Here is a 23,964-nt window from a genome sequence, read left to right as displayed (position 1 = left end):
AGGAATTGCTGAGAAACCACATGTTGTGACTAGGGAAAAAAATAACCTGGCTTCGAAAGAGCGCTGATAATACACAACTACCAAATGTTTTAATGTGTTCTCCAAATCCCTATTTGAACTGAAAATTATATTAGAACAATTACATGAAAGCATCATAATCCTGCAGGATCTCTTTCACTGTTGCTGATAAAATATCTTGGGCTTTTTTGGCAAAATTACTATTAAATTAGATACAGAACAGAGTCTTTTTATTTTTTTCGTGACTTAAAAAAAAACCTTCAACTTTTTTCTGTAGTCATGTTTAGATAAAATAATGTAATGCTGTAAAGGAGGATGCTGAGTTTTAATAGAAAACTGCTAACAACCTGAGGTATTTCTTGCTTGTCTCTCCAATCTAGATGGATATCTGCTTTTGGATAGTTTGTAGTCTTTCTATATCACAAGATAAATGATATTCAGATTTCTTTTTAAGAGAACCACAGTGCTAAAAAGATGTTATTTTGTGGTTTTATTGTTAAAATCCAAAAATACTTTTTTATTTTAGTTACTTACAGAAATCAAGGGCCAGTTAGCCCCCTCTCCTACTTAGTTTCATCCTTTCATTAGCATTAAAGGGGTTCTCTTTTCTATGTTTTTGGTGACAGTTTTAGTCTTTTTTTTTCAAAGGTTCTGGTTTTCTGTGTAATTACTCTGTAATTTTGTGCTAGCATGGAGAATATATGTGGTATTTTCAGGCTTGGCACTCTCTAAAGTGGACAGCTGGTATTTGAGAAGAGAAGGAAGTACTTGATTATGGCCACCCATAACAAACTTTTCTTCAGCATCCTAAAGATACCAGGAACATTATTTCAACAGCAGGGTTTTGCAGAGGCAATAACAGGTAAAAGCTGACCTTCAAGGGTGCAGTGCCTGTGTTTTTCATTCCCAAATTTCTACAGTTAAATGTGCTGCCAGTAGATATCGCAAGGGACGGTGGGAGTCATTGCCTTTCCTCTGCAAGCATGCTTATTAGTAAGAACTTGCAGCAATGCAAGACACAGGCTGCCAGAAGTGCTGAGAACTGGAATACAGTCACAGGTGTTTCTTGTGAGGGGTGGCAGTTCCCAGTCTGTGCTGTATCAGCCAATATTTGAACATGATTACATATAGGCATAATATACAGTACAGTAACAAAGCACAGTCCTTGTTACAGTCCATTTTGTAGGAATAAGATTCATATAGAATACATGCATTTCTTGGTATGCAAAAATGTTTTCTTCTGGAAAAGCAGGGATACTACCACTTGTCAAGGAAAGAGTATATATATAAAAGAAAGATCTTTTTCCTACATTCTTCCAGAACTCTCTTTCTGCACAAATGAACATTTTGCATATGCCTTAGTGCACAAAGAACAGAATCATAAGGACCATTAGCAATTTTATTACAAGATAATATTATAATGTTGCAATAATAGTAACTATTAGTAATACTAACTTAATTATATAATTTTCTGCACCCTTTTATTCTAGAAGTGAGCTGGTTAAAATTAACTACAAACAACAAACCAAATCCCTAACCAAACAGCACCCCCACCAGCCAGAATTAAGAATTCTAGTAATTTTGCTACTGTTTTCTTCTGACTTCGAATACTGCACACTGTCCTTGCAGGATACAAAATTATTCTTCATGAAGCTTTGGTAAAACATTTCTTCTGAACTGCAGTGTTTTTTCCAGGTGGGGAGATTGGCCTGACTCCTTCCATTGAGATCTTAACCTTCATTGTCTCTGATGGTGAGGCTAGCCTAGATGTGAAACACTGCTGCTATGATGGACCTCTTCCTCCTCCAGTTCCGCTTCACAATCCATTTCCAGTATATGACCTTAACATCACTGTACTTCCAGTGGACAACCAGCCTCCATCAATTGCAACTGGTGAAAGCTTCCTCTCACTATAGCATTATAATGTGGGTTATGCAGTACTGTAATGGCTAAAGATCCAGGGTTTTTATTTGTTTGATTGCCTGTTTTTTAGCATCAGAAAGAGTCAGCTGAGATCAGCATACAGAAGTTTTGGATCAGAATTTCCATCAATATTTGTTTTTCTTTTGCTAGTACAGTGCAACCACCAAATTCAGCTGCAGGTGCAAGTATGAGTAACTGCTTGTGGCTGTTCAGCTGCATATTTAAATCATGTGGTTAGAGATGAGAGTGCTCAAATCTGCTCCCCTCCATCTATACATGTCCATGGCTGCATATGTAAGTTATGTCTGTGTAAAAGTGATCAATATCTTGTCCCTGAACTGAACTTAGGTCCAGACAATTGTCAGGTTTATACAATGCAAATCCAAGCATAAATAGCTATCTATCTTTGGATATGTAAAGTATACAATAGAAATTTAGAGTCTAGCCCTTATATGAAGGGAGAGAATCTTTTATTACCTATATTTAATTTTGTTAGTGAATAAAGGCAAATCTAGGCTATATATGTAACAAATCAAATTAATAGATGTGAAGCTACATTTTCACTAGTACTCTTCAGGATAAAAAATACTCAGTTAAAATGGACATAGTGTTGGTAATATACTGTTAGTCCAACAGCAGCCTATTGTGTGAAATTTCCATTGACATGCTGGGCTTTGGATGAGGTTTGTAGTATACATATTAAAGGTATGTTTTCTGTATGCTTGTCTTTTTCAATGTAATTTGTTTGTAAGCATCACATATATGTTACATATCTTACAGAGTATTTAAGCGTATGTATGAGCGGTTTTATAATTTGCAGGCTTTCACCCAAGTAATGTTCTGGAAATGAAGCATTGTCCCAGCAGGGAAATTAAGCAGTGATGCATGAAAAATTGTTCATTATGAGCAGTTCGTAACAGCCCTCATGTAATTAATGCTCTGACAAACAGAGGTAACAACTGATTTTGAGCAGCACATAAACCATACCTAATAACTTACCAGCAAAATAATTTCATGAGCCCCTTCCTCTCTACTTACATGATGGCAAAATAGAGTTGATGGTGTAAGCAGAGAAAAAAAAAAAAAAAAAGCCAAAATCAAAACCCCTCAGTAACTCAGTATTTGTTGTCTTTCCCCCTTAGTTATTATTTCCATTCTTGTTAACAAAAACAACAGTAAAATGAGCTAAATAAGCAGTAATGCTTATTATATTGTTTGTGTGCAGGTGCAAGGTTTGTGGTGGAGGAGGGGTCCTCAGCAGCCCTTACTACCAACCATTTGTTTGCCACTGACCCCGACACCACTGCAGATGATTTAGAGTTTGTCTTGGTTTCTCCTCCCCAGTTTGGTTACATTGAAAATATACTGCCTTCCCCTGGGTTTGAGAAAAGCAACATTGGTATAAGTATAGGTAAGTGTTAATGATGTATGGTAATCAAGCAGATGAAATTCAGAGGGCTTGTGGAGGGCTGTGCGGCCGGCTCAGGCGAAGCAGCTGCAGGTGTGCGTGCACTAATACGAGCTTATTGAGGAAGGCAGGTGCTGGCAAATGAAGAGCAGTGGGACTGTGTGGGAGGAGTTCAAAGGGAGACTGCAGCTCTGCAAATGTGAGGAATTGGCACTTGAAGTAAACAAGCCAATCCTTGTTTTATGCATTCCAGCTGCAATCTATTAGAAGTGGGTATATGAGGCATTAATCTGCTCTCTCCTCCTCCAGCTTTACTCCCCCACGCAAGGCTCCCATGCTTCCCTTCACCTATACTTCTGTCAATTAAATGCTGTAGCTGAGAATTTGAAAAGCCTAGGTCCCATGTTAGTTTCCAAGGCAAAGCTACAAAAGTGATAGAGATGGTGGTTGACTTGGGTCTCTTCCCTTATCTGCCTTCAAACATCATAAGGCAGTTTTGTTCACAGCAGAACAGACTGTGGCAGGCTCTGTAATGCTACCAGCTTTTACCACTGTCTACAGCTGGACACCCAGAATCACTGAGCCTTTTTGTCCCCATTTTGCTGGTCCGTCAGTCAAATAACAATCACTGTAATTACTTAGACCTCAGACCTTTTCCTGCCTGTTATTTGGGTCTTTTTATTTGGGCTCAGTTCTGCAGACTGAATTGAGAAGCATGAAGTTGCACCATCCCACAAGAAGAAGGATGCATTTTTATTTCAGGGGAAGGGCATGTGTCCTGCAGTAACATGTACAGTGTAAATCTTTCAGCCAAAAAAAAATGATTGAGAAGTTATAAAATACAAGTTATTTGTCCTTTGAAGAAAGACTTAGTTTCAGAATTTTTTATATGTAAGACCAGAAGGCAGGAAAATACTGTGCTAACTCATCATCTCTTTAAAATCTCTAGCTTCGTTTCAGCTGAAGCACCTGAAAGCCCTGAACATAAACTATGTACAAGCCAGGCACATGCAAATGGAGCCAACAGCAGACCACTTTGTACTTTATGTCACTGATGGGCTGCATCGTTCAGCAGAGACTCCATTTTTTGTGCTGATCAACCCAACCAATGATGAAGTCCCAGAATTCATAGCAAGGAATATTACCGTAAGGAAAGACTTAAAATGCCTATCATAGAATTATTTTATAACAGAAAACATTCTTTAATATAAATAAGAACATTGTTTAGACACCTGTTCTTCTGCATCTTTCCCTTACTTTGTGTAGTTTAGCCTAGTTCAGGAAACAGCCCAGTTAAATCCCAAGTAAACTTGTAAGACAGAGCTTCAGTGGGACTGGAGCAAGGCAGAGCTCTGTTTGGTAAATTGCAGTTAAATTAAAAAAAGGTTCAACTACTTAAACAAATAAGTCTTCTAGAAAGCATAAGGAACTTTATGCTGCTTCTGGTTTCTCGAGCGCTTTTATAATTTTTTTTAGAGTTTTTTACATTCCTGTCATAGCCTCTCCCCTCTCTGAAGACTCCTTTTAATATAAACAATAATTCTGTGACCACCATGGTAGGGCAGGATAAGCTAATCTTACTGTAAAGTAAAAAGTGCATGTATGTGTATAAATTTATGTGCATCTATATTTTTATATATATTTATGCATTTAAAGGCTTTCTCCTCTGTGCATTCCCTAGCACTTAATATGAAGTTTACTTACCTAACAGCTTTTCTATTAATTGAAGCAGATACAAACTCCTTATCTCACCATCTGTCTTCATCATTGTAACCATTTATTACTCTACATCTCTTAAATTGATTGAAACCAGTAGCTGGTTCAAAAGCTAGTGGAGAGGGGTGGAAGAAACAGATACACTCATACACAAAAATACCCTACTTAGGAAATCATGGCAAAATTCTATAATTTCTTTTTATGTAAAATAATTGGACATTTTTTCTTTCATGTTCAGGTTCAAGAGGGGGAGATGAAAGAGCTGGATCTCTCTGTTATCAATGCGGTTGATCTGGATGTGCCCCAAGACCATTTGGTATTTGGGATTGTGCAGAGGCCCTGGTATGGGTTCCTAATTAATGGAGTTCATGGCAATGATATTCTACACTATAAACAGTTAATTAACCACGACCACCACAGCCATGGGTTGCTTGTTGATGACTTTTCCATGGAGCTGCTGAAGAACGGTAGGTGTAGCATTCTTCTGACATTGGTCTTTCATTCCTTTAATGAGGCAAAGTGGCACAGTAAGAAACCTTCATCACTTACTTATTCAGTTGCCTTATGTGTATTTCCAAGATAATAGTTAGGAATAGAAGTTAATCTATTTAATGCTAATGCTGCCTATTGATTTTAGGAATTGGCAATAAAATCACCCTGAGAAGCCTAGATGTCAGAAAGGGTAGTAATACAACTAGGGAAGCCATCTGCCTTGAAATAAATAAAGGGAATATTGTAACGTATCAGCAAACAGATTTCAAAATGTTTGACAGCACCTACAACAGAGATAAAGAGACTGATTTAAAAACACATTAACTGATCATGCTCTAAATGATCGCAGAATCATAGAATAGTTTGAGTTGGAAGGAACCTTTAAGGATCGTCTAGTCCAGCCCCTACATTGGGTTGCTCAAAGCCCTGTCTAAGCTGACCTCAAACAGTTTCAGGGATGGGACATCCACAACCTTTCTGGGCAACCTGTTCCTGTGCCTTACCACCCTTACCGTAAAATATTTTTTCCTTATGTGCCCTCTAAACCCACCCTCTTTCAGTTTAAAACCTTGCCCCTTGTCCTGTCACTACAGGCATTGGTAAAAAGTCTCTTTCTATCTTTCCTGTAAGCCTCCTTTATATCTTGAAAGGTCACAATATATACATTCATGATACCTCCATATATCTAACAATAAAGGTATGAACTGGGGCTTTATAGCTTAGTATGATCAGTTAACCAGCTCTGAGGCAAAAAAGCTCTGTCAAATACATGTAATCAAAAAGTGTGTTTAACACTGCCAAGAATATGGTGGATTCTTCCAGGCCACAGACTGTGGCCATTTAGTGAAATGCGGGGTCTATCAATATAAAGAGGGACATCAATCCAATCCTGCCACTCAGGTTGCAGTTCAACCCACAAAACCCAAGAAAAGATTGTTCTTCTCTGCCTGTCTAATATGAACCTTCAGAAATATTATTTCCCCACCCCAAATTTCTCAACCTTCCCAAGTCCTGTTTTTGACTCTCTTCCAATTGCTTGGCTTTTCTCTTTTCCTGTCCACAATGGTGACCAAACCACCTCTAGCCCAGATCTTCTGATCGTCCATGGTCGTAGCCACAAGGCCAACTGTCCTCCCTAAGACTTGTTTAAAGCTCCCTGAGGATTATTTAAGGCACAGAAATGTGTTGCCTGACAGTCTCACCCTTTCTATGGTCCCTGTTAAAATGAATCAGAATGAGAAGAGGAGAAGAAATGTGCCTTCTTCAGATTGACAGAGACCTTTTTGTGAAGTGAGTCACTCCTTTCTCAGGTCAGGCTGGTGTCTTTGAGTTAAAAGTATGCTGTTAGATTAATGAACAGCAGTGGATCACCAAGCTTATCCTCTGGTAGCTGAAACAAGCTTGCTGTGACAAGGGCATATAGGGAGGGGAGATGGAAGAAAGGTGATAGAAGCAGAGTGAAATGATGTGAGAGATTTTGCAGGAGTCAGATTTATTTGTTCTTTCCATTTCTCTCTTTCCCCCACTTTCTCTCTGCTTTTTCTTCTTCCCACCCCCTGCATAGGAATGAAGTTGATGTACATGCATGACAATTCGGAAAACCTCACTGACAGCTTTAAAATCCAGCTATCAGACGGGAAACATAAAATCCTCAGAACCATTTCAGTAAAGGTCATTCCAGTTGATGATGAGACACCAGTGCTGAGCAAGTAAGCTACATGTTCCTGTCTCTGACAGAGGGATGAGTTCAGACAAAATGATCCAAAAGTGATCACAAGCAAATCGGTGACTGATGGGGAGAGGATGCCACAACTAGGCACAGACTATGCCAATACAGATGTTTCTGTGTGGGTCTCTACCAGTCTGTTTAACAAAACCATTTTTCGTGAAAGAGGGGCATGCTTTAATGTTGCTCAATTTAAAAGAATAGAGGAAAAGAAAGGGGGGACACACACATACTTGTTGGGTCTTTCACAACTTACTTCAAGATGTTCGCCAGAGAGCTCTGATCTTTGCACACCTCTGCTGGTCACTGACCACCATGGTACTGACTCCAGTTACTTTGCTTTCCCCTTCCCTGGGCAACCGCCTGTCTGAAACACTTCTCTGAAAGCAGCTCTGGATTTTGGTATGAGAGAATCCACAAAGTTGATGCCTCCTTGCCTCATGGGGGAAAGCCTTTCGGCTTAATGATTCTCTTCTTTTCTATTATAAAGCTCTATTCCTCAGCCATAATTCAGCTTCTGAAAAGGTACATGTTAATTTCCCTTACATTTCAAATCTAGGAGTCATAAATGAATTTGATGTGGTCAGAAATTGTGTGGCGGACCGTTTGCAGATAGGCAGCTGGCTGTGAGAGAGTCGAACATCCTGGACTTTTAACAAGGAGTTTCTCCCTTGGGATCCCCATTTTTTAGCTGATGACCTGCCAGAGAGCATCAGAGCTTCCATCCTCCTGGCTGCTTTCCAGACCCAGTCAGGCAAATGGGGACCTGGGAGACCAAAGGCTTTGGGCTATAGCTCCGAACCTGTAAAGTTTGCATTTTGGAAATGACTTGCAGCCTGTTAAGCAGGCTGCTACTGAAGTGGGAATTTCTGATCCGTCAGGATATTTGGCCTGCCTTCAGATCAGACCTACATTTCCCATTGCAGAGAATTTTGAATGTTTTGTCTACCATGTAGAGCTTCCTGTATTAATAAATGTTAGTTTCATAGTTGAAAAATTACCAAGGACCACATCATGCTAACAAGAGAGAAAGTCCACGTCTAGTTAGAGTAAAAGGTATGGTTTATATATTCGTATCATGTATTGATAATTACTGATAATTACCTACTTGTTCCTCACATGCTAAAGATTGATATGTCTGTTTCCATCCTTTCTCTCTGAAGTAAGGTGATGGACTGCAAGAAGCCAAGTGTTTTTAGGTTTTCCCAGCTGGATCCAGAAACTGTTGCTGCCTTGTCTTGCGATGTTAGATCTCATAATTTGCCACTCCTATGGTGAACAGTAGCACATAGTGAGCCATCTACTTGCAAGATAGCTATTTCATTATAAGAAGTTACTGCTTCTTGCCTGCTGCTCTTCCACTGAGATGCAGCATACTGCCAGTAGTTAAACAGTACTGCTTTAAGCAAACATGTTCAGTTTGGCTCTGAAGTGGTTTAGCTGTCATATTCAGTCACCACATCTTTGCTGTGGGGTAGGAGTTCCCTTATGCCACTGCAGTGTTTTATGGGTGAACATTTGCCAATACCTGTAAGATTTTTCTCACCTTTTGATCTGGAGACACCTTTCCACCTCAGGGAGTTTCAGCTCTCATCTCCATTACCTATGGCCAACAGACTGGAGAATCCAGGATGAGATGTTTTTGGCTGGCAAACTGTGGCTTTTATTCACAATGATGCCAAAACCTCAGTCTATTATCTCTTGGATTGCGTCCTGTAGCAAGGAGTGCCCTTGGGGAATGTAAGGCCCTCACTCATTCCACTTGAAAGCTTCTTCTCAAGATAAGACATGTGGGTGATAGAAGGACTTAATAAATGGCTATGCAGAAAAATGAGTCGGAATTAGACAGCATCCAGGGGGTGTAGCTAAACGTGTTTATCTTCATTTATTTTTTTTGTTTGAAACTTTTCTTCCTGGCTCATACAACCTTTGTGTCAGACATCTGGACTTTCTGTCTGCCTAGTTCCAGCATGTTTATTGTTGCTATGAGAAAACCATTAAAGTTGCTTGATCTGTCATTAATTGACTTGATGTACTTTGTCATACAACTCCATTTTCTTTGCTTCTCAGTTTGCCAAACATGAAATTTCTATGCCTCCTATCTATATCAGTTTGAATATGAAACTTTGGGAAAAAAATCTACAATTTTTCTGAGAATAATAAATGTATTTTCCAAAATCACTCAAAATCACAACTTATTTGGAAATCTCACTTGTCACTCTGCTTTGGAGCAGGCATTTGTGGCTTGGCAAAGGAAAGGGCTGTTATGTGAAGAATGTGTCTTTAGCAATTCTTGTAAAAATCTATCTGTATTTGGCCTTTTTGAAACAGCATGGCTTGCACATGCTCAGTTGCATCCAGCCAGAGCTTAGCTGCCCAAACGCCTAAAGAGTTTGTCCTTTTCCAACTTGCTCCATATCCCCTGGGCAAATTAGCTTGAGCAGGTCCCATCCGTGGGGTGACTGAATATGCTGAATCCCATCCAATTTCCTTGAAATTTTTGTATAGTCTAATAATACTGTTTGGGTGCTACATTGCGAAAATGTAAGACAGCTAACAGCAAAATTATAAAGCCGGGTGTGCAGGGGCAAACTGAAGGATGGTTGCTAGCTGAGAATGGAAACAGAGGAGATATGATCTGAGAATCATCCTGGAGCAAGACTTTGCATGAATTTCAAACTATGGGGGAATTTTTCCCCCAGAGTTGCCTCAAATTTTATTTGTGGCTAGTGATGGCCGTTGCTGCCAAGAAACATATGGCCTTAACCTAATTTTCTGAGTCTGCAATGGGGAGCGTAGGGAAGAAGGCAGTTAGGTCTTTGTAGTGTCTCTTGAAGATTAAGGTGAGCAGTGACAGACTAGTCATTTGAAAGACAGTCTTTTCTCTAATGAAAAATCAGTTCATTAGAGCCAGTATTGCTATGGTCTATAGTACCAGTAACATATAATACTGTTTGCCTTCTTCTTATAAATTGTATGAGGGTAAGTGGAATAAGGCCCCAGGGAAGAAGACAGATATGGTAAATCCCAGGTTGTTGTAGGTCCCTGCTTTGTTGTTTTTGACCATTGTAAGGAGAAGCTGGTCTACCTTGTTTGCCTTTTTTCTGTTTTGAACTGAAATAGGCACCCTTCTTCCGTTCTTTATGCAGTTGCCATTTCACTCAGCATCTGGGTAATCCATATTCCTGGCAGAGAAATTACGTGTTGGAAAGGTTGCTTATCTTTTATTGCATCAATACATGGCTTTTAATTTTTGCAGGAAGGATGATATAGAGGTGAACATGGGTGAAACTCGAATCATTTCTAGCGCTGTTCTGTCAGCGGAAGATAAAGATACCCCCAGGGAGAGAATTTACTACTTATTTGAAAGAATTCCAGAAAACGGTCAGCTTCAGCTCAAGGTTAGTCTTTGTACTTCAACAAAAAGCAGGCATGCAAAAAACTCTCTCTTTTTAGGGTAGAATGAAGTTCATCTTCCTTTTCTCCCACATGCCTGTCATGTTTTAAAGCAGATGGCTGTGGCCAGTTTGATTGTTGAAAGAGTGTTTGAACCAAACAATGATGCTGTCCCAGAGGCTTTGACACTAAAGACCAGGTCCTCAACAGGAGGAGAGGAAGGGTGAAAAGCATGGCAGATCATCTGAGATGACAATGGAGAGAGGTGCTGGGAGAATCAGCCCACAGATGGGGAAGATCAAGCAGCAAAGATGGGACATGGCCAGGGACAAGCCCTTGATCAAAAAAAAGTGATAAGTAAGCCATTATTTCAGTTACTTCAAGGTTCAGCAAGAATGGAGGCAGATGTGTGTGAAAGAGTGAGTAATAAATCATGAGTTAGAAGAAAAGTATGGAGGGAAGGAAGGGAAAAAAGGAAGAAAATGGAAAAGAAATAGCAAGGGGAAGGCAGAAAATAAGATTAGAATTGCAAGGAAAGATGACCGTCTATTGATCAAAGATAAACCACAGGAACAAAGACAGAAAAAAATGCCTCTTCTAATTGCATGCATACATAATAGAAAAAAAATTTTTCCAAGACCTGTGAGCCTGTAAAGTATTTTGATGCTGGATCCCTGCAAGGATCTGTGGTCACATGAGACTTGTGAATTAAACGGGTCCCACACACCGGGGTGAGAGTCAGCTACTGGCTGGAGTCCGACAGTTTGAACACATAGGGCACCCGCGTGTCTTTGATCTCTCTGTCCTTGACAACCTTTGCTCCAAAGCTAGTGACACTGTTACCGCAGGCTAAATGTCAAATACACAGGTCAGTCCAATATAGGGCACCATGCTATCTTCAGAAAAGCAGGAAATTTTATTAGGCAATTCACATTTTTCCACCAGAGGACCTCTGGGGCTCTAAATTTCTGTGCTTCCCTGAAGTGCCCCACAGGTTCATTTCTGATATCCCTTTAGGTATGGTTTCTGATAGAACCAGGAGCAGCTTTGTGAAATTAAGAAATAGAAAACAAAAGCTGAGTCAGGAACCATTTCATTTCCATTTTGTTTGTGTCTCATTGAGAAGTGTGGAGAAATTTATTTCTTGGAGTAAAAGTGCCTAAACTCCATTTACTCCATTTTATTCTGGATCACTGTATCTTCTCCAGCCTTACAGCTGCTTGGGAACAACTCCAGCTATTTCCTGCCCTTCAAAACTTACTATGAGGAAAGAGTCTATAGCCTAGAAGGGAAGCCAGGAAAATGCCACTAACAGTCTGCATAACCGTAAAGAAGCACAATTAGATGCGGAGGATGCATGGGAGACTATCTGTTGTCTGAAGGATGTCTGTTCTTTCTAGGTAGGCCAAGGCTGGATGACTCTCCAAACTGGAATGAAGTGCACTCAGGAAGAACTGGATATGAACCTTGTGAGATATGTCCATACTGGAGCTATAGGGTCCAAGAATCAAGACAGCTTCACATTTTATCTGTGGGATGGGTACAACAGATCCCCAGCTGTGGACTTCTACATAAATATCAAGGACATGGAAAAGGGTAAAGATCTGCCAGACTTGATGTTTTACAGTGCCTGTTTCTGAAACAAACATGACTAGGCACACGTTCTGATCCTTTCCTGAGCCCTATATAGGCCCTTGGCAAGTCTCTCTGCAGATCCGGAAAGTCTGTCTGCTTGGATTTCACTGCTGGCCAGACCCTTGATGTTCCTGCTGGTGAAGATGTGGTCCTGGGATTTGAAAAGGTTCTGCCTAAGGCAATGTGTTGCACCTTGCCTCCCAGGACCCCCAGCTACTTTTCAAATAGAGTTGAAAATATCCTTTTGAAATTAGCTTTATGTCTGAATAAATCAAAGCACAGAAAAATGGCAAGAATGTAATAAGGTAGGCAAAACACTGTTCAAGAACAGCTCTGTCTCTCAGGTTTAAGCTCTAGTCTTACAGTCTCTCTTCATTTACCGCATCCTTATCAGAAACCTAAATTAGACCAAGTTAATCTGACAATCCTAAGATTGGAACAAGGCTTCAGAGAAGTTGTGTTGCCTCCACCCTTGCCAGTTTTCAAGCCCCTATGGGAGAAAGTCCTGAGCAACCTGGTTATGGCTGATCTCATGCCTGACTCTGATTTGAGCAAAAGGTTGGACTAGAGACATCCTGAAGTCACTTCCAGCCTAAATTTCCCTATAATCCTACAATCCTATGATTTTTTTCTACTGGTGATGGCTTGCATGTGGCTAAATAGTGCATAGAGATCAATTTACAATTCAATATGACTATTTCAGTGTTGTTTTGTCCATCCTGCAGAAGACATCGCTGTTTTCGTAGAACCTCTTAGAGTGCCAAAAGGGGATCGGGGCTACATTACAACTGATGTCCTCCTTGCACTGGATGGTACTGACAAGCCAGAGGAGCTCCTGTATGTGATAACTTCCCCACCCCAGTATGGACAAATAGAGTACGTCAGCTATCCTGGCACCTCCATTACGAGCTTCAGTCAAATGGATGTAGCAAGACAGATAGTCTGCTATGTTCACAACACAAAGGCAGTTGTTCTTGAAGATACATTCAGGTAAGGCATAACACCCAGTCCCCAAACTTTTCCCGTCAGATGTCTTGGGTATTTAAAAAAACCCACAACACAAAACAAACGAAAAAACTCCAAGCAAATTATTAAAAGGACATGTAAGTTCTGTGGGAATTCTCAATATTTATATAGCAAAGATACTTCTACTACATACACACAGTCGTGACCACTTTGGTAATAAATGCATTTTCTCATTGATGCTGAAGCTGTAGCCAGAACCACATTCACTCACTGATACTAGCTTCAATATTATTACAGCACCCAAACATACACAGTTGTTGAGATTTAAGTGGGGTGAGAAGGACTAAGAACATACTTTGTGGAATTTTCCTTTGGTTTCTTGCTACAGCTGGATGTGGTAAAGCTGACCCATCAAGGTATTAAATAATTGCTTTCTTGTCTATTCTTATTTATCATATTCATTCGGTTCCAGGCTTTTTGAATCCATAAGTAGTTCTTGAACATACTGAAAAACAGTCCACTTCTCTATTCTGACACCACAATAGCTCAGAAATTCGTGTAGACAATTCAATTTTTGGGGTAAATCTGGTTACTTATAGGCCCAGTTCAGCAGCCTAGTGATATTTAAGTTTACTTTCACCTGGTTCTGAACCTTCCCCTTAGCCTAGCTTAGACTAGGTGCACTCCTAATGTGAATATTATTTTGTTCTTAAATGAACCTTCCCTGGTTACAGAGTGGAATGATCTAATGAGGTATCACCAGGTAAAGACAGAGTAGATGTATTGTTGCTCAAAGTCTCGGGGATAGTTTTGTAAAAGAGACCAAATTCAGGGGAAAAAAAAGCTCAGAAATAAGTGAACTATTTCTAAAGGAAGAATGCTAACTTCTTGCTAGCATTGGCAATTTCCTCTGAAAACAGCTTTTGACAGAAAATGGACTTTCTGTAAAATTCAAATTTTCCACATAAAATTAAAAGCTTATTGTTTTTTCATTTGTGACTAAGAAAAATGAAGGATTTAGCTCCCAAGAATTGTAATTCCGAAAAGACCCCTTTTTACACTCTGTTATGAAGAGATTCCTGATCTGAATGGCATTTTCCTGCAAAATGAAGATTCAAGAACATGTTGCGTCATCCAGTTTGAGAGGTTTTTTTCAGGAAAGTCAAGCAAGCGGGGCATGGAGGCATCAAATAAACCTCTCTATGACACCAGGGCAGCTCAGGTGACGTTATCTAAAGTTAAACCAAAAGTAATTTTGGAACTATCCTCAGCTGTAATATTTTAAATTATCCCTTCTACTAAATTCAATGTGGTGAAGTTCTAATTAGGAGATTTGGCTGATCCACTTGTTGTCGTAACAGAAAAAGTGAACAAATATTCTCTGGCTTTATGTTTCTCAATTGTGAAACACTATGACCAAAACTAGAATTAGCTTAGACAAGTAAGGTTGCAGTCATGCCAACCCTAGGTTGGGCAGTGTAGGAATGGCTTGCATCAGTTACGACTTCTACACCACACTAATGAAAGCAGACCAAACAATTCTAGGGAAACTGTGCCTGTGGATAAACCCAATGTCTTCTGTTTAGGCCAATGGCTAAGAACCAAACTAGGAAGTCAGCCTTATAAAAGTAAGGTTATGATACTTTAACAAATACTGATATTCAGTGACTATTTTAACCACGATAGTCGATGTTTCTTGATGTTATAATTTGGAAAAGAATTTGGGTTTGTGTAGACACATAAATATTGTGTAGACACATGAATAATATTATTATTATTATTTAAACGAGCAATAGTTACATTAATTATATGGGTAATTATAGGCAGGGAGGCGGGGATTAACTGGTCAGATTTTTACTTTCCAATGAAGTACTTCCTTCAGATATAAATTAAACTGTATTGTTTGGTGCTGCTGGCCTGGAAGAAAGATTTGGCAGTGCTTATTTGGACAGATGACTTGAAGTGATTAGCAACCTGATATCAGATGCTGGCAGCAGGATACTAAAAGAACATGCTAATGTCCTCCATTTTGACACGCTGGCTCGATTTTGTAATGAGCTGGCACTATTTATGATTCCATTTTTATCTTTTAAATGCCATGACAGATGGTATGTCCTACAGCCAACTCTGTTGCCATCAAACTGCAGAAAGCATCAAACATTGGTAACGGTGAAATCAAACCATGCAACATGTCCTCCTAACTGTGCCTGAGAGTTGTTCCCTAAATTTCATCAGTGTGAGGAGAATATTGGCGGCTCTCCATTCCTAAGGAAAAGATGAAACTGCCATAAACCAGAAATAAACAATCAAAATCTCCCAAACTGCAGAAAAAGTGACATCTTGGACACGGGCAGCTTCATCATCTGTGAAATCAAGTGGCATACTACATTTATATCGTAAATTTCAGTCTGGTGTATGTAACCAGGACATTTGCTCCTATATGGTATTCTGTAGAAGACTGGATAAATCATTAGTTTCATGAACTGAATTATCTAAGTCTTTTACTTAAATATTGTTTGAGACATCATCCAAATGAAACCAAAGCCATCAAAAGAACTAGAAGAAACTCACTTCTGCTGCAATGTTCCAGACTTTTTGAGAGATAGTTAAGGTCTTGACTGAATGTGGTTTGCCTTTTTTTTGACTTATCATAGTATTATCCTCATTATTCTAGTTTAGTATTTGATTTCAGCTAGATTACTAATAGCACAACCCTTTTACCATTGGCACAATAGCATTAGGCCAGTGCAGACAGACGTCTCTAGGTTCCCAGCTGGGAATACCATCCTCAGTACACATATTTCTAACTGCTATATAGTCCCTGGTCTGTCTATGCTCATTCCCATCTGTTTCATGGCATACTGCCAGGTTACAAGTTGATGAAGCCCTAATCATCCATCATTGGTGAAGGCAGTGAGGAGTTTTAGGTGGACAGTCTGTGTGACACAGTAGGCCACTCCATGACCTACTGAGGGTCACTTACATTCAAGGTGCACACCAATAGGCCAAGTTCTGATCCTGTAATTATGTAAATATTCTTTGAGGCCTGCAGTCAAGAGGAGGTAGAATGTGCCAACCAGTTCCCATTTCACTTATGTACATTAGAAGCATGCTAGGTGGAAAGCAGCCAGCTAGACTGGCCCTCATATTGTCTGAAACAATTGTCCCATGATACTGTCCCATACAAGATCAACTGCTTAAGTGTAACTATGTGGATTCAAAGCACTGGGCATTGGAGGAGGGCAGGAGCAAAAAGAAGGTCAGGGAATGTGAATAGTCTACCACAAGCAAATCTCTTTGCAAAGCAGACTCTGTGCTGGCTCAGTCAGAACAAACCTGGGTGAAAACCACCCTCCAAGATGCTTTTGCATGTACTATGCAGCATAACCACAGAAACTTCCGTAGAAAGAAAGATAACTCTTATGTACTATATGGTGATGAGACATGAAGGTTTGTGAGACATTTTCAAAGCAATTTTTAGTTTCATACACCCTCAAAAGTTTTTGTTACAGGCACGACAATGCACTATATAATTGCTTTCAGAAAAAATACTTAAGTGATAATCTTGACAAGGAAAACTAAGATGAATTTTGGAGGCTAAAAGATTGGTTTTCTCTTTATTTTTATCCACAACTAAATTTGGTAATAAATTTCTGCAGAACATGCTGTCACATGTACAGCAAAGGCCCATACACAGCTGGTAGGCTTCTGTCACGGTTTAACCCCAGCCATCAACTAAGCACCACACAGACACTTGGTCAGTCCCACTCCAGTAGGATTGGGGAGAGAATTGGAAGGGTAAAACTGAGAAAACTCACGTGTTGAGATAAAGAGAGTTTAATAGGTAAAGCAAAAGCTGTGAGCACGAACAAAGCAAGACAAGGAATTCATTCAATACTTCCCATCGGCAGGCAGGTGTTCAGCCATCTCCAGGAAAGCAGGGCTCCATCACGTGTAATGGTTACTTCAAAAGACAAGTGCCATCACTTGGAATGTCCCCTCCTTCCTTCTTCTTCCTCCAGCTTTATATACTGAGCATGACATCATACGGTATGGATCATCCCTTGGGTCAGCTAAGGTCAGCTGTTACAGCTGTGTCCCCTTCGAAATTCTTGTGTACCCCCAACCTACTCACTGGTGGGGTGGGGTGAGAGGCAGAAAAGGCCTTGGCTCTGTGTAAGCCCTGCTCAGCAATAACAAGAACATCCCTGTATTATCAATGCTGTTTCCAGGACAAATCCAAAACATAGCCCCATACTAGCTACTATGAAGAAAATTAACTCTACCCCAGCCAAAACCAGCACAGCTTCCAGCAGATTTTCTCTCCACCCTTGGGCACCTTTACCTTTCTTCTGTTTTGGAAAGGAAGATTAACTGTAGAGCCTAATCAAATCTTTAGTTTATCTAAAGAAATATTATTGCTTGAGAGAGAACTATAAGAAACTATGCTACTATTAATGGAAATTCCCAGCATGGAATAAGAACTTTGCAGATCTGACTCATTGATAAATATGTGATATGACATCTACATTTTTAAAACTAGCCTAGCAACCTGTTTAGTTCTGCCCAATATCTCCTACAGACTCTTAGTATTTCAGTGAAACCTTACTAGAGTTTCGTAAAGAAACATAAATCAATTCCTCTGAATTTATAGAAGTTTAGAGATACAGTTAGTGCCTAAACAAACCCATGAAGTGAGACAAGGATGGATCTTTTTCCAGCTTGGTTTTTTAGATAGTTTTGGGGCTATTGGGTACAAAAGGCTTGTAACAGTGAACAGAAAAAAACCCATTGTCTAGGCAGACAATGCACTTTACACATTGCTTTCTCTAAGTTGTGGACAAAGCCAGAACTTTCACTGGCAGTTGCCACTGCCAGGTAACCAAGTGAAGATACACTTAGGATGTGTACAAATGTGTATGTATGCCAGGGGGTGCAACAAGGCCTCCAAGCCAGCCTGTCATTTTAGATCTGGTCCATCTGTATCTGAGCAAGAAGATTAGATCAGCTCTGTTATGACTGCTGAGACTGATGGGAACATCCTCAACGACATTCCTCTTGCATTTACTCAGATTCCTGCAGATGCATTGTAACTCTTGCCATATATCTGACCATCTACTTTCAAGTTTTTAAGTTTTACATCCACTCCACCCACAGTCTGCGTTTGAGCTCAGATCAGCTCTACTACTTTTGCAGTATCATCACAGGCAAGTCCTGTAGTAAAGGTGTGTACTATCATTTCATTTCAGTACATGGTGAATCAAGAACACATGCTGAAGACTACCTTGCCTCTCTTTGCCAGATTCATCATCAGCAATGGACTGAGGACTAAGCATGGGACGTTCATGATCTTCTTGGAGGCAGTCGACAAAGCTTTGCCCACACTATCTAGGAATGCGGGATTAAGATTAGTGGAAGGTGCTATGGCACTCCTTTCTCCTGATGTTCTACAGCTTTCAGACCCAGACACTGACAAAGAAAACCTTACCTTCCTCTTGATTCAGCTCCCCCAATATGGTCAGCTCTATTATCAAGGGGCTGTGCTACTGCAGTACAATTTCACACAGCAAGATGTGGACAACAGGGATGTTGCATACAAGCACCGAGGTGGGGATTCCCAGATTGACAGATTTACATTTGTGGCGACAGATAGGACTAATCAAGGCTTCATCGTGAATGGGAGAGTGCTGAGCGAGCCAGTGGCATTCAACATTCAGGCAAGTGTGACCACAGGCTTACTTAAAAGAGATATATAGAATAATAAGGTGGAAAATGCAGTAATTTTGATGAGAACTGGTACTTACTGCAGTCTATGATTTAACTGAGGTATTTATCAGCCAAATATTTGCTTCCCTTGTTCCATCAATATTTAACCTGGAGAATTAACTACTTGCTGCAATGCATTACTCAGGCAAATAATTTTATAGAGTGCAACAAGAGAGACTGTACATAAGAGAAGAAAGACATCCTGCTATATAAATATAAGGAAGTATATACTTGTGTACTTACACTTGCTAAAATATTTTACATTAGAAATTAAACCGTAAAGTTGAGCCCGGCTATGTGGAGGAATGAACTTCCTCCTGCTCTGTTTTCCCACTTGGTATCTGACCCACCGATTTTGCGTGTGAGACATAACTAGGATGACTGCTGATCTTGATGTCAGAGGAATCTTGAATTACAGCCACTTTGTTCCCACAACTGGACAGCCTGTCTTCCTTCCAGGAGTCTTTGTGAGAGGCCTGCTCTGATTCTTCCTTCCTTTACTAGGATCTTCTGTTCAATTCCCATTTCCCTCATTTGCAAGTTCTCCCCACTGCGTCATAGGCTCAGAGGCCTTTAGTATGACTTCTTGTATGTACCTGTCAGCATGTTTCAGCATGCAGAGCGGGCCTGGTTGCACTGTATGACAAAATCTTGTATGTTTCAAAACACTAACACTAATGAAGAGGCTCCTAACTTTTCCTGATGACAAAGGTTGAAATTATATGACGAGTGAGGAGTTCCCTTTCAGCAGAAGATGAGATACAGGAACAGCAACAGGTGTTGAGTGCTAGAGGATTCATCAGAACTTGTGAAAGGTGGCACCGATTTGAGGAGACATATTAGCCAGGTCTATGACTGTGATTATCATAATCCTTAGGTTTTCATGCTTGTTAGTATAAAACAGAGGTGAGATACCTTTGCTGGAGTTTTCATTTGCTATGAGGAAAATTACATCAAAAAGGAGAAGGACTATGGGGAGTGTGGGAAACCGGGGCAGAGGTACACAGAATTTGTGTCGCCCTCCCCAGCGTGTGCTGTATCCCAGTGCGTGCAGCAAGTGACTGGGCAATCTGGGCCTGGAAACCTATCATGGGAAGTAGTACTTAACTGGAGATCAGACTTCTTCTGGAGTAGACTGCGAATAAAAGTGGTTATTCCCACCCTGAGCAGGCTACTATGCTTTTAGCAAAAGCAGGACAGAGAATATCCTGATGCTGTAAAATGAATATACATTTGTCTAACTTTGATTTAGGTGGATCATTTGGACAAAATGGCACCAAAAATTATTAATCTCCATTGCTTTTCTGATGTGGAACTGCTGAAGAATGGCAATTATGGAATCTATATTACTGCCAGATCCCTGAAGGCATCTGACCCGAATACAGAAGATGACAAAATAATTTTTAAGATTTTACGAGGTCCTCATTATGGCTACCTGGAAAATATAACAACAGGTGCTGTTTTCTATAATCTCTATTCTGAGACATACCAGATGAGATTCCAAAACCTACCCTGTTAACATTTGCTTAATAGAGGAAATAAAAATTTCTTAGCAAACTCTGGGCAAGGTTTGAATGTAGTAAGAAAGCTTTTATTGTAAAACCTGAGTCTATGTTCATCATGAATCCTCAAAGAGTTTGAGATGATTGTTAATAGCTGCTGTTGAGAAACTATTTTTTATTTCTGTCAAGAAAAATAAAAGATTAATATTGAACTTGGCCATTTGATAAACATGTCACATGGGAAGAAATTGGCTGGGTCTTATAACGAGCTGGGATGTTGCTGTTTAGCTATAAAACCAGGTTTCTGTAAGTTCAAATTTTCTAAGTGTAAAACAAAACAAAAATTTGAAAACAGTCTATATGAGCTACATAGTCCTTATTATTGGCTTTTGATTCACCTGACTGTTTCTCTTCTTTCCCAGGTGGATTTATTCAGGAAGGGTTTAGCCAAAAAGATGTAAACAGCAAAATCATACTTTATGTCATCAATCCATCACGGGAAGTGAATTCAGACAACTTGGAGTTTGAAGTCACAGATGCCAGTGGAAACTCCGCGGTGCCCCAAAGGTAGCTCTGACTGCCGGCAGTGCGTGCCGTGGTGCACTGTATGTACCGCTCCCCAGGGCGGATGGAGATTAGCATCCTGGCCTGCATCAGAAATAGTGTGGCCAGCAGGACTAGAGAAGTGATCATCCCTTTGTACTCTGCCCTGGTGAAGCCGCACCTTGAATGCTGTGTTCAGTTTTGGGCCCCTCACTACAAGAAGGACATTGAGGTGCTGGAACGTGTCCAGAGAAGAGCAACAAAGCTGGTGAAGGGCCTGCAGAAAAAGTCTTACGAGGAGCGGCTGAGGGAACTGGGGTTGTTTAGTCTGGAGAAGAGGAGGCTGAGGAGAGACCTTATCGCTCTCTACGTCTACCTGAAAGGAGGTTGTAACGAGGTGGGGGTTGGTCTCTTCTCCCCGATAACTAGCGATAGGATAAGAGGAAACGGTCTCAAGTTGTGTCAGGGGAGGTTCAGGCTGGACATTAGAAAGAACTTTTTCACTGTTAGAGTCCTTAAGCACTGGAATGGTCTCCCCAGGAAGGTGATGGAGTCACCATCCCTGGAGGTGTTCAAAAAACGTTTAGATGTGGCACTTTGGGACATGATTTAGTGGGTTTAGAGGGCATGGTGACATCGGGTATATGGTTGGACGTGATGATCTTTGAGGTCTCTTCCAACCACAATGATTCTATGATTCTATGATCATCCCCTCCATCATCACCCAAGCTTGTGAAAAAAGCATTGTCATCAGCACAGGGCAAGAGGGACCTCCAGCTGCAGGACCATGTACATGAAACAACAGTCTCATCCCTCAGCACCCTGTATCTCAAATCTGCAAATGCCCAAATGCCACTCAGAGTAAACTCCATTAAGTTTTCCGGTGAGACCCCGGAGGCCCTTGAGAACCCCTTTGTATTTTGCCTCCCTGAGGGGAAGAAACCTTCTCTACTCTTCAACAAAAGAAACAGCAGTTGGAGTCATAGCTATGTTCACGTCTGCTTGGCTTCAAGCCCGGCACATAGAATCATAGAAACATAATGGTTGGAAGAGACCTCAAAGATCATCAAGTCCAACCATATACCTGATGCCACCATGCCCACTAAACCATGTCTTGAAGCGCCACGTCTAAATGTTTTTTGAATACCTCCAGGGATGGTGACTCCACCACTTCCCTGGGGAGCCCATTCCAATGCTTAACGACTCTAGCAGTGAAGAAGTTCTTCTAATGTCCAGCCTGAACCTCCCTGGCGCAACTTGAGACCGTTTCCTCTTGTCCTATCGCTAGGTACCAGGGAGAAGAGACTGACCCCCACCTCACTACAACCTCCTTTCAGGTAGTTGTAAAGGGTGATAAGGTCCCCCCTCAGTCTCCTCTTCTCCAGACTAAGATCTCAAGTAATAAAAGCTATGAGAGCTATACTTCTGTAAAAGAACACTGAAAGAAGATGGAAGGCACACAGCATCTTCTTTGTCATCCACTGCCAAAATTTATATTAGGCATATTATAAAAATTTCCTGGTGACATATGATAAATCTCATGTCTAAAAATTGGAGACTGGTGTATCACCTGAACCGTGTGTTGACGATAAAGGCCAAAAGTGGCAGTAGCTCTACAGCAGGGGCAACGTTTCTCTCTATTTTTGAAAATAGGGCTGAATGTTCAACCAATTTATTTAATCAGAAGTAACTGAGGAAAATAAATAAGGCTATTTTCCTGGGCTAACCTGGCTACTGACAAACCAGGGCTCATGAAGAGGGAAAAGGAGCAGAGAGCTGGCTCCAAGGGTCACACTCCTCTGCGGAGCGCTTCCCTGCATGCTAGAGAGAGGACAGGGATGGAGCAGAGCTGGAGACAGCGTTTTGGCAGTTACATGCTGTACCAAAAGATGTCCCCATACACAAACACATCCGAGCACAGCCAGCCTGAGCACTTCCCAGCTGCACTGTGCTGGCTCACAGATGCACTGGTATTAAAACCGCCATTAAAGTGCTGCCACTCCTCGTGGGAAAGTGTGGTTTCTTGTATATAAATAACAGTGCATAACATAGCTTTAGGACAAGAGCAAAGAGAAAGCACTTTTTGCATGGAAAATGGGAGTTTCAGAGAAGTAAAATTTATCTGTCAGTTGCACTGGACCTCAGAACAAAGGGGAATTTGGCTTTTAAGGAAAAATAATTTTTAAATATTGGATTTAAAAGCTTGTGCGAGGTTTGGTTTGGGTTTTTTGGTTGGTTTTTTGTTGTTTTTGTTGGTTTTTTTTCCCAAAAAAACCTAATTTATTACCTAATGATCACTGGTTCAAAATACAATTTTGATTTGCATGTTGATATGATTCAAACTGAATCCCAGCTTTTATCTGAATGCTGCTGGACTACATCTGGCACAGGCATCCTCTTTAGCAAAAATAATCAGTTTCTAAACGAGATGCCCGCAAAATTAGTATCAGAGGATATAGGAGGACATGAGGAAACTTCCACTGGTGCAGAGTTAGTCAACTCTGAAAGGTCTAGAACTTTGTTTTAGAAAGGGCCAAATGGTTTTGTAAGTAGCACAGCTCATTTTCCTTCTTTCCACTCTCTTTCATTCCTCTCTGACTCCCACTAATTTCTATCACAGCTTTTAAAAGGCGAGGTCTTTATTGGCTACCCTGTGCAGCATGTGATCTTCCGAGTTCCATCACATCCCCTATAAACGATTCTAAAATTCAGTGTACGAGACACCTGGACTCAGTCACTTCTATGGCTGAAGAGTGAAGTCCACAGGGTATTAAAGTAAGGGGAGTCAGGAGGGCACCTGCACAGGAGCGGTGAAGTCCTAGAGTGTGCCCTATATGCTAGAGAAGGAGAGTTAGAGGATAGATGAAGGAAGG

General features: G+C 40.6%; 1 protein-coding gene across 1 annotated transcript in view; it reads left to right on the top strand.

The window, feature by feature from the left end:
- The window catches only part of FREM1 (FRAS1 related extracellular matrix 1), a 64,010-nt gene that overhangs the window by 22,893 nt on the left and 17,153 nt on the right, over positions 1 to 23,964 (top strand). The window contains exons 18-28 of the mRNA XM_009694763.1: positions 1,714 to 1,911; positions 3,167 to 3,352; positions 4,299 to 4,495; positions 5,304 to 5,532; positions 7,122 to 7,266; positions 10,543 to 10,684; positions 12,080 to 12,275; positions 13,040 to 13,304; positions 18,583 to 18,997; positions 20,299 to 20,500; positions 20,971 to 21,115. Coding sequence (XP_009693065.1) covers positions 1,714 to 1,911; positions 3,167 to 3,352; positions 4,299 to 4,495; positions 5,304 to 5,532; positions 7,122 to 7,266; positions 10,543 to 10,684; positions 12,080 to 12,275; positions 13,040 to 13,304; positions 18,583 to 18,997; positions 20,299 to 20,500; positions 20,971 to 21,115 — 2,320 coding nt within the window. The remainder of the gene's footprint in view (positions 1 to 1,713; positions 1,912 to 3,166; positions 3,353 to 4,298; positions 4,496 to 5,303; positions 5,533 to 7,121; positions 7,267 to 10,542; positions 10,685 to 12,079; positions 12,276 to 13,039; positions 13,305 to 18,582; positions 18,998 to 20,298; positions 20,501 to 20,970; positions 21,116 to 23,964) is intronic.

Source organism: Cariama cristata, unplaced genomic scaffold, assembly GCF_000690535.1.
Source record: "Cariama cristata isolate BGI_N322 unplaced genomic scaffold, ASM69053v1 scaffold20682, whole genome shotgun sequence".
Taxonomy (NCBI): Eukaryota; Metazoa; Chordata; class Aves; order Cariamiformes; family Cariamidae; genus Cariama; species Cariama cristata.
Note: the sequence above shows the minus strand (reverse complement) of the source record. Positions and strands in the feature narration are given on the sequence as shown.